The sequence below is a fragment of the Adiantum capillus-veneris genome, chromosome 1, assembly GCF_014529385.1.
Source record: "Adiantum capillus-veneris isolate H3 chromosome 1, ASM1452938v2, whole genome shotgun sequence".
In the NCBI taxonomy this organism is placed as follows: Eukaryota; Viridiplantae; Streptophyta; class Polypodiopsida; order Polypodiales; family Pteridaceae; genus Adiantum; species Adiantum capillus-veneris.
Window position 1 is genome coordinate 177272523 of NC_140931.1, and position 11447 is coordinate 177283969.

At 43.0% G+C, this 11447-nt stretch overlaps 1 protein-coding gene across 2 annotated transcripts in view; it reads left to right on the forward strand.

Moving 5' to 3' along the window:
* The window catches only part of LOC147466061 (extradiol ring-cleavage dioxygenase-like), a 29387-nt gene extending 18828 nt beyond the window's left edge, over positions 1-10559 (forward strand). Inside the window, exons 2-4 of one of the 2 annotated variants that reach the window (XM_086523617.1) lie at positions 9126-9493; positions 9561-9749; positions 10180-10559. In XM_086523617.1, the coding sequence (XP_086379743.1) occupies positions 9126-9493; positions 9561-9749; positions 10180-10348 (726 nt within the window). In that variant the 3' untranslated portion in view covers positions 10349-10559. Of the gene's footprint in view, positions 1-9125; positions 9494-9560; positions 9794-10179 lie in introns of both variants that reach the window. The other variant, XM_086523618.1, reaches the window with a different exon arrangement.
* Positions 10560-11447: the final 888 nt, after the last annotated feature.

Consider the following 11447-nt stretch of genomic DNA (forward strand, 5'->3'; position numbering starts at 1 on the left):
TATGGAAGAAATCTAACCCTAATTTTGGTGCAGGTTCCAAGATGGAAGCCTTGTCGACTTTCCAGCTCGACTGGTGTCGAGAATGCTTTTTCAATTTGAATTAGCAGTTTTCTGAATTCTTTCTGAGAAATTGTTCGGTGATTCTGTTTGGAATTTGTTTGAAATGGATGTTATCTGTTTTGAACCTGGCTTGGTGCCGATTTGAACTGTTTGACTCTGGTTTGAATACTGGTTTCAATCCTTGGTGATTTACTCCTGGGTGGAGTAGTGAGAAATGCTGTTTTGGTATTGTCTGAACCGTGGAACGACGCTAACGGGATGTCTGGGGAGCGTTTCGTTGTATGTTTGAAAATCTTGGAACGACGCAAACGGGATGTCCGGGGAGCGTTTTGTTGTATGCTTGAACCTCCAAACGATGTAGGCTGTGGTTTGGGGGACGTTTGGTTGTAAAAGGCCTCTATATCTCCCGGCCTGGACCTTTTTAGGTTATGCGGGAGGAGTGATGAGGGAGTTGTTGAACAACTCATGGTCCGGACGTGCATGTCCAGGCCGGTCACACTTGCATACCGTCTCTTGCACAAGAACACTCATTTCATCATGCAAGCATTTTACCGCGTGAACCACCTCTAATAGGTCATTTTATTTAAAGTGACTTTTGGAATTCTTTTTGTAAGTTTGTTGGAAAAGTAGGTAGGGAAAATTGCTAAAGATCTATAAAAGAAACCCATTGGGCACTCAGTAGAAGCAGAAGAAGCAGGACACAGAAGGGCAGGCACCCACAGGTCCAGCGTTTTCTCAAGGATCAGCCCAGCGTTTTCAGCCTCCAGCAATCAGCGTTTTCAGCCATCAGCCACCAGTGTTTTTAGTTTCAGCCTTAGCCTTGTGAGAACTCGCTCCCACCCGGTTGCAGATCCTCGCCAGATTCCCCATCTACACCCAAATCAGCCTAGCGTTTTCAGAATTCAGCAGATCAGCCAGCGTTTTCAGAATTTAGCTAGATCAGCCAATGTTTTTGCATTTCACCATTAGTGCGACTCGGCGGTTGCAGATCCAAGCCACAGTGCCGCCACAATAGCAGATCTATAGCAGAACATCTAGCGTTTTCAGTTTTCAACATTGATTCCCTCATCGTCGACACCATCGTCATCGTCATCGTCATCGTAGTCCCTATCTTGATGATGACACCTTCGTCATCGTCATCGTCATCGTAGTCCCGGACTTGACGACGACACCATCGTCGTCATTGTCACAATCACCATCGTCGTCGTCGACATCATCCTCTTCGACATAGACCCCGTCATCGACATCACCGTCTTCGACACAGAATCGTCGTCGACTTCACCATCTTCGATAGAGAACCGTCGTCGACTTCACCGTCTTCGACAGAGAACCGTCGTCGACTTCACCATCTTTGACACAGTACCGTCGTCGACAAAGACCCTTAGTACCTCGTCGTCGACTTTATCGTCTTCGACATAGACCTCATCGTCGACCTCCCCATCTTCGACATAGAACCCACAGAACCCATCGTTGACATCATCGTCTTCGACATAGACCCGTTTAGTATCTCAGTAGCATCAATACCCTTCAGCATCAGCATCATTGTAGTCGCATTTGTGCAAGAATAAAGAAAGTACTTGCTCTGGCAATAGAGCAAGGGGGCCCTTGAGGGTTGAGACCCGATATCCCTGTGCCCTCTCTTTTCTCTCTCTCGTCTCTCTCTTTCTTTCAGTTCAGTTCTTCCAAGTGAATTAAAGTGTCCCTTGTGTTTGTGTGCGGAGTACTAGATCGGAGCGAATCCTTATTCTCTTCTCCTGCACCTGACACACACACCCTCAATCTCTTGCGTAAAAGATGATGACGTGGTAACTGTATGGACGCCCGTGATTTGCGTTGACAGTGCTACGTGGTAGTCTCTATGGATTTCTGCGTTTTACGCTGCTGCATGCTGACATGGCAGTTAAACGGATTTCTATGATCAACGTTGGACTGTTTTTTGGAGGCCAAGTGCTTTTAGAACTTGTTGCTTTTAATGAAAACTGCTTTTCATAAATTCATAGGCCAAGGGCCTTTAAGTATGAGCCAAGGGCTCATTCTCTGACATGCTTCTACGTGAAGGTGTAGAGGATGGAGTACCGGCATTGTATTGAGTTCAAGCAATATAAAGAAATATCGAAAGGGATGCCAAGGTTTGGGGCCAATGCTCTCTCTTGGGGTGGAACTCCGCCACTCCTCGTCTCGTGTGTCGTGCACTCTCTCTCTCTCTCTCTCTCTCTCTCTCTCTCTCTCTCTCTCTCTCTCTTTCAGTTCAGTTGTTATTTGAAGTGCTTAAAGTTGTTCAGTCTTTTCTTTTCCGTTGGCACGTGGTGCCCTAAGCATCCTTGGGCGAAACGCTACATAACACACTCAAAAAACACTTTTTTCCGAAGATTAGCGGATTCGTGCAAAATCACAAAGGTCTGATACCAATGTTAGGTGTAGAGGAATTGAAATGGTGAAGATCTAGGTTTTACACTTCCACAAATCTTTACTTCTTTCCTTGCGTTAATGATAGCTTTAACTTAATTGATGGTTCCTTTTACTTTCCCGAGAGAGAGAGAGAGAGAGAGAGAGAGAGAGAGAGAGAATGACACCCGATGGGGTCCCAACCAACCCTCTCGAGGGCACCCCACACCGTTGCCGATGTGGTGTTTGCTTTCGATTGCGTAAATGGAATGTACACACATTCAATACCTCAAGTGCAGACTCTACTGACTCGAACGGGGAATATTGCCACGGTAACTCGTCAAGATGAAGCACCTGTGGGGCTGATTTGATGCACCTTTGGATCCGTCTCGATGTGGGATTGTGGATGGCCACCATGGGATAGATCTGGGACTGATTTGCACTCCCAATGTGAGAAGAATCAAGGGCTGAAAATGCAGATCTTGACGATGTTGATGATGGACAGCGATGGGAGCACTCTATGCGGCGAGCAGTGTTTGGGAAAAGTGTGCCTTAGCTTAGCCTTGAGCCGGTTGCAAAATCAAAGTAGCCGGTTGTGGGGAGGGCAAGAAGGAGAAATTTTCGCTTAAAATACATGAAAAATAGTGTAATTTTGCAAAATTGTTGGCTAGTATTGTAAAATTTCTGGTTCAGATTTGTCTTGGAGGGATTTTTGTATGCTTATGAAAATGATTTTTCCCGAACACTGGCGGCGAGGGAATGGCCGAGGAGAGGCTCAATGGCCTGCAGAAGTACTGGACTGCAACGGGAATGCTAGCGACGACAGATCTGAGCTGGTTCCGCCGAGGGAAGGGGCTAAAATGTGAAAATGCTAGGGCTGCCCTGCTGAAGACTGCAAGCGCTGGCTGATCTGTCACTGGGAGCAAAAACGCCAAGGCTGATCTGGTCCAAAACTGCTAGGGATGATTTGGGAGCCAAAAATGCTAACAGGCCTGCTGCTCTGTTGCACTAGCTCCTCTGATGCCAAAATGCTATGCTCTCGGTAACTCTTCATAGGCCAATTTACAGGTTATAAACTCCTATAGGGTTGAGGTATGGCAAAACCTTAGTCAGATTCTTATAAATAAAATCATAAAAATGATTCATAAATAAGTTTGACGAGAGCTCAATTTCTAGATGAAACTATCGTTAGTCGAGGAATCTGATTGACGCGGGGAATGGCTCATTGGATTCCCACTGTAGTGTAATAACATTTGTCAAAACTCGTGTACAAACCATCTATGCAAGAGGGTTCTAAAATTGGAAAATTGGCTCTAGAAGTTGATGAAGCTTGTGCACGTGGCACGTAGAGCCATGTGCACGTGACATCCCCTCCTGCTTAAGATGAGGTACTGATACCGAATTCCATGCACCCCATAAGATGGTCTCGGGTGAAGTTCCTTCTAGATGATGTCCTCCACGATGACTTTTGAGAGAGAGGCTCCCTGGGTGATGTGGAAATGTCCAAAACACAAGGATGGTGATGATGCATCTACTCGCAAACAATGGATTGCCTCTTGGATCAACCTAGCCCTTGTTGGTTATCGGCCAACAATAACCTGTGCTGCCCCAACTCGGATGGTGTGAACCAAACTGCAAACTGGATGGATGCTCGTCGAGCGAATGGATGGATATGCAAACGCCGAACATGCAGGTCGTGCGAACATGCTCACAAAATTTTCGGTATTAATCCTCTTAGGATTCTAGACACTCCTTTCTAGAGATAGGTGCAAAACTGGCTCTAGAAGTTGATGAAGCATGTCCATGTGGCACAACATGTGTGCTGAAGTCTATTGTGGGAGATAGAGATCTGAGACTCCAATGATGTTATTTGGACAAGTCTCAAGTCTTAGATCTCTATCTCCCACAATAGACTTCGGCATGCTCAGCTTTGATGGCTTTCTTAACTTGGTCAAAAGTGAGCTTGTTTGCTACTTTGTTGACACTTGTCCAAATAACATCATTACCTTGTTGAGTCCCTATTTATGAAGTCCATTGCAATGCTTTCCCATGGGTGCGAGGGAATATGTAAAAGCTGAAGTAAACTAGGCATTTTATGCCTGTCAAACTTGACAATTTGGCAAGTAATACATTCACGTACGTATGCTTCAATATCTTGCCGCATACTTGGCCAAAAGAAATATTACTTTGTCATATGTGTTGTAGACATTATTCCTCTATATTTTGTCCCATCTTTGAGTGATGGTTTGCATTGCATTTGGTGATAGGAAGTGAGCAAAGAAGCATTCCTTTAAAGACTTTCCTAGTCCTGATTGGTTGAGGTGATAGCTTTATGGATATTCACCAATGTGCAACGGTACCTTCCAAAAACATACTTACATAATAAAGCATGGATGTTTCGGTGAAGACTTCATCGCCAAAAGCAATATCAAACTGAGCAACAAATGTCAACCCTTTGCTTGCATCATACTCACCATAAAATGTAGCGAACTTAGCGGATTTACTCCCACCCTTAATACTTTAGGCTCCATGGATTTGATTGCATCACTTGAGTGTTGTAAGTCCAAATCACACTTGAATGGAGTTGTTGTTTAATGCATTACTTTCCCTTTTGAAGGAGGTATAGGAGGCTGAATATCACAGAGTTGCACTTTAAATGGCTTTGCATGATCACCCACTTGTGTAGGAACATGTTTTCCCACTTCTTCCCTATCAAATGCATGCCTTAAAGCACATGTTACATGGGACATGCATCGCTTGTGACTTTCTTATATAATGTGAATTAACGGAGTGTTCCTCTCTATGCACATCCATCCTTTGCCTCTTTGAAGAGTACTCATCGTCTTCCAACAAACGTGTGCTATTTTCTCACGTACACCTTCATGACAAGCCAAGTACGCACGTGCTAGATCCAAGGGTTGCATACATAGATCCCTCGCCGTATTCTCAATACTACAATCCACGTATAACTCCGCCTTCTTGGTCGCCATACACTTTTGTACTTTTGAATCCTCGCAGTAGAGCTTCATTCTCTCATGTGCCTGAAGAAGCTTTTGCATATGAGAATTTTCAGCTTTGAGAGTGGAAGCTTCATAATTTTGCACCTGTCCTTTTTTGATACGCTCCCTTTCTTGATTCCTTTCACCTATAGCTTCAACTATCCCTACAATGTAATATGCACACTATGTCTACCTCTCACATTCAAAAATAAGAAGGGTGTCTTGAATCTTCTTAGCCTGTCCATAGCGTTTGCAAGGATTGTCTTTTACGTTAAAAGTGAAAGAATGCTATGCTTTGATACCAATATTACTAGGTTGGACATCAAGAGGACAAACACTTGTACATTTCAAAGACAAAGCTGAAACGAAAGAAGGCACACATTGAGCCGGAACGGCCGGCCCCTCTCGCTTTATTTGTGGAAGAGTTATATTCATGGGCAATACAATGCTAGACCTTCCATGCCAATGCAAGTGAAAAATTCAACATTGCAAACAATTGAATGTTGATGTCGATTCTCCAAGCCGCTTGTTCCTTCTATCTACTTATCCTCCATCTGCTTGCAATTGTTTTCCAAACAAGGATCCACAATCTTTGCAAGCACATAGGACAAGAGAATTCCTACACTAGAGTAGATTGAATGAAGCCTTCACGATGGAAGTCGTTGAATGGCTGAAATCTTCAATTCCGATGTAATTCTTCGCGATGACACTCTTCCATTGTCGACGTAGGTTGAGAAGAGAGCTTCCACATGATCTCCATCAAAGAGGGATGGCTGAAATTGCAAGAGAAGTGTTGAAAAATATAGCATTTGGTGATATGATGGACTGTTTTGATGGAAAACAACTCCGTGTATGTGGATAATTGGCGTAGGATGATGAAAAGAGGCTTCCCCAAGGTAGATATAGCTATGGAAAGCTTCAAAGTGCAGTAAAATGTTGCAAAAACAAAGTTTTTCAGCCCCCTAAAATGCCCTAGAAGCTCAAACTTGCAAATTCTCTTATAAGTAAGTCTTTTTTTGTCAAAATTCTCAAAGTGGTCAAAGGGTTTTAATTTAAGTCCTTTTATGTTTACTCAAAAATTAAAATGTGTGAATGCACATTTATTAATGTTAAGTGACTTTTTGGTTGTCCAAGGCTCTAGTTCTAAGAATTTTCATCCCGAAAAGAGGGTTTATACTTACCACCTGCTCACGAGCCACAAATTGTGTCACATATGAACAGTTTCAAGTGGGCGTCCCCATTTCCCCAAACTATTCACGACATTCATGCAAGAAGATAGCATGCAAAAATAAGGCATGCAAGTACATATATATGCTATGCAATGCAACATCATTATAGATGGTCCCCATTCATGAGCCTATGACTAGAGGACGTTCCCGTGCAAGTACGCGATGGTACTCGACCCCACAAAAAGCTCGCACACAAGGCATTTCCGTGCATGTGCATGTGAATAAGTTCCAACGAAAAGCCAAGTCCACTATTCCGCGCATGAACTCAAAGTTTAAGACCGAAGGGAACATAAGGTTCGAGAACACCTAGAAAAAGGTGACAACCCATTCGATAATATCATTTATTTTCGTCAATGCAAGCATAGCATCTGGACCACAATTACCAATTAAGTGGCCAGAAGGTGACACAAATCATAGTGATAGACATTGGGAAGCAGTGAAGTATATTCTCAGATACTTGAAAGACACATCAAGTGCTTACACTTCGGGAACAATGATGCATACATGGATGCCGACTATGCAGGAAATGTAGACAACAGGAGGTCTACATCTTCCTCTACATCTCTCTAAGGTGTGCCTTCTCAAATCTTAGTAGCACTCATCTTTCTTCAATTGCAAGTGCCTTCTTATGCCGTTCTTGAGAGTTTTGCAAAGCCTTCTTAACCTTGGCACAGGCAGTCTCTAGATCCTGTACAAAGTGATCTGCTTGCTGTATCTTGTTCTTGGTGCACAGAACAGGGAGAACCTTTTTGCCACCCTCGACAATTTAAAGTGGTGCCTTCCCCGCCGAAGTGTGAACAATGTTATTGTAAGCAAACTCCACCAATGGCAAATACTTTTCAGAGATATAACGCTTCAATAAGTCTAATACCATCGAGTCGGTAATCTCTAAAAGGAATGATTGTGCAAAGAGAGAGAGAGAGAGAGAGAGAGAGAGAGGAGAGTACACAGAGATGTGGTTATCATAGAGTATAGAATAATGTGTTAGTGATGGGTGTTAGTAAGGGGATGGACGGCTGACCACGGTCGGCTGCCCAGCCAAAGTGACCTTTATCCCAACAACCTCCCAAGGCCAATGTGACCCTAAATATTCAAAAACAAGTAATATGTACAAAACCTGTACAAGTGTGAAGGATGTCAGTGGCTTCACCCTACACCTATCAAGTCAATGTAATGTGGCAACCGCTCCAACGTTGGGCTCTTCGTAAGAGCAACCGCAGGGTTCTCATCAGTATGAACTTTTACTTGTTCAATCCGCTTGTGTGTCAAGACTCAAGACATCTCGAATGAAGTGATACCTCACATCAATGTTTCATGGAACACGGGATTCTTTGCCAAAGCAATGGCACTTTGACTATTACAATGTAGCACTAGAGGTTCACCTTTGATCTTCATATCTAATACTAAATGTGCCAACCATATTGCTTCCTTGTTGGCATATGATGCTACAACATACTTAGACTCTGTAGTGGAAGAGGACGTGCAATCTTGAAGACATGACCTTCAAGAAATGGCTCCTTTAACATAAAAAGTTTACCATATTTGTGAGATTATGGTTAGGAAGTCCTTAGAAACTGAATGATTCATGTACTCTTACAATTGTTTCTTTGTCCGAGTATGTGTGTAAGATGAAATCTTTGCAGCATTTTGTCTTGGTGATGTGAATGTGGAGTGACAAGATTTAGAGATAAATACGGCCTGGATGTGATGGCTAAGTTATAATGATCGCGGTTTATGTCTAAGATCTTGATGGGGATAGTGATGTGAATGTTGTTATTGTGATTGTTCAATGGTTTGTGTCTTCGTACTAATGTATGGTTTTAATAGTGAACTGCATGTATGCATAAGAGTCGTGTCTACTGAGCTATTTTTATTGTCCACTGCTTGTTTTGCAAGCGTAATCGAGGGCGGTTACTCTTCTTTTAAGGGGGCGTATGTCACAAAATGATGACGTGGCCACATAGACCTGACAGAAGAGAGTAAATCGGCTGAAATGACACGTGGCAGGACCGTATGGAACAGCCTAGAAATTCCGCCACAATTTGCGGGCCCCTTGCTTGGAGAGAGGTGATACAGGGTACTGCAGATCTTCCTGCTTATGAGGCTGGTGGGGCCTCTTTGATGCGACACTCGACCTGCATTCCTACTGGTGCTCGCCTTTGTAGTATGTTATTCTCAGCGCTCTTGGATTTTGTCTCGGTCGGCACACATAGTTTGCTTGTTTTTGTGAACATAGAAGATTCTCTTCTTGGAGAGAGAGAGAGAGAGAGAGAGAGAGAGAGAGAGAGAGGTCCCTTGTACACTCGCTGCACTAAAGATTTCTTGAGTGGCTTAGTTGTGCCCTTTTTGCCAGGCTAATGTGGGGAGGATGTTCTGCTTGTAGCTAGGAACTGTTGTTTTGATAGTATTCTATTTAAAGATGGTGTTCAAGAGGTTTATACATTGTTTTCAGCTACAATACAAGGCACGAGGTGAACCTGAACTAGCCAAGCAAGTGAAAGGTCTTCTTCAAGCAGCAGGTTTCCGCACAGTTCAAGAAGATACAAAATGGGGGCTAGACCATGGTGCTTGGGTGCCCCTTTATCTCATGTATCCTGAGGCAGATATCCCTGTGATTCAGCTATCCGTGCAGCCAGCCCAAGGTGGTCTTCACCATTACAACCTGGGCAAGGCTTTGTCGAGCCTCAAAAATGAAGGGGTTTTGATAATGGCTTCTGGAAGTGCCACTCACAATCTTAGATATATCTCTTCTAGCAACGCCGTTCCTGCTTGGGCTTCTGAGTTTGATGATTGGCTAAATGATGCCCTTAGCAAGGGAAGGTAATTGTCATTGTTTGTTCGGTTTGGTGTACCTTAAGACGCCTCACTAATTGATTCTTTCTAGCAGGTTTGAAGAGGTGATTGAGTTCGAGAAATACGCGCCCAATGCAAAGAAAGTACATCCATCTCCTGAGCACTTCTACCCTCTGCTTGTGGCTCTTGGGGCAGCTGGAGAGGATGCAAAGGCTTGCAGAATACATGCTAGCTGGGCGCACTCATCACTTTCTATGGCTTGTTTCAGTTTCAGTACTGCTTTGTGAGCATGTCTATGCTGCCTACTACTTTGATTACAATTACCATGTATATTGCTGTCATGAAGATACTCCAGTTGTTGTCCTTTATAATGTCTATGCTGTAGAAAAAAGTGATAAGGCGCATGCTAGCATCTTGGTACGATGTTGGTAATGTAATATGCTCTGTAAGTGGTGGTACTGTTCAAAAGTTGAGCAGGTTGTGAGGAGTGGGCAATATTGAAGTATGTAATATTCCAGGGATTAGAAGTTTTCGGGAACATTCTCTGCATCTTGCTAGCTATTTTCCTTCTTCAAACTTTACCTCAACTGTTTAACCACTAAACTAGGCATGAAAGGAGGTTGGCAGATTAAACTCATTGGGTCTGGGTGTACTTGTGTATCGAGTCATTCAGGTTAATCATGTTCAAGAGTTTTGAAGCTATCGTGTTTCAGGGTGCAGGACACTGAAAGGAGTCATGATGGAGGCACAAGAACTTGGAAGGACTCTTCTCTTAATACCAAATCGGTAGGCTCTGAGGACCCAAACATCAAAGCAAATCTAGGAAACAAAGGGAGTTTTTTGGGGAGATTTTTCTCTCGAGCTACGCATGGACGCCAGTGAGGAAGTTGCAGAACATCATGGCTTATGAGAATGAAGTCATTCATAAATGATTCTGTCAGGAAGCTTCACTGAGTCAGTAAAAGAAAAATGTTAGTAATGAAGAAAAGTTTCATACCATTTTACCGAAATTAGTCGAATGGCAAGTATATCTGTGATTGTATTATATGAAATTATAATTGCCTTCATTGCAATATGCTTCAAGTTTATGATAGGATTTCTGTGATGCATTCCGTATGAAATTTTAGTGTAGTTTTTGCATTATGAAGGTGTAGTAGGGTGATCTCGCTAAGTCTTAATGAGATGTCAGGTGTGCTAATCCCTCATCTGCCAAGAAGATTGGCTTTAGTTGGAATTGTTATGCATATCCTAGCATGTTCCAAAATTGGACCCTTTGAATGTTACTTGAAACACGCTACAAATGGCTAGTAATCCTAGAACATCATGTTCCAGCAGTGGATAAATACCAAAGAGCTTGTACTCGTTTTTGTGGTAAGTGAAATGATATAATTATTTTGAAACGTTTTATGACGATTAAGGCTACAATCAAGAGAGGAGCATTACAGTGTAAAAGATGCATTCAAAGGTGTCCCAACACAAAGGGAAACAAAGGCATTGGCCTAAGTCTCTAACATCCAATGGAGGACCTTTTTCGTTACCAATGGTTTGCTAATGTACCTCATGTATATTTCTTATTCGTTATACCCTCCAAATCTATAGACTAAAAGGGGAGCCTCCCATTTAGAATTTAGGCGTTTGGGAAGGCAAGCTAACCTGTTCAGAGGGGATCTCTCTCTCTCATAACAAGTCTTGAGTTCAACTCTGGTCGGATAGAGGTCTCTTGGGATAGTTTCCCACGACGTTAAAATTTTTCTTCTTGCTCTCTCTCTCTCTCTTTCCACACACACACATGCGTTGTCACTTAGGCAGGGAGCTTAGTACCCATATAGATTCTACCACTAGGGATCACTTTGGGGTACTTACTCTTGCTGGCCTACTAACCCCTGCTCGATTCTAGGTAAACACTTAAGGTGAGGGTAGTAATAAAGCCTCGTCAAAAAATACTCCGTAGTTTGAAATACTCACATGCTCTCTTTCTTTA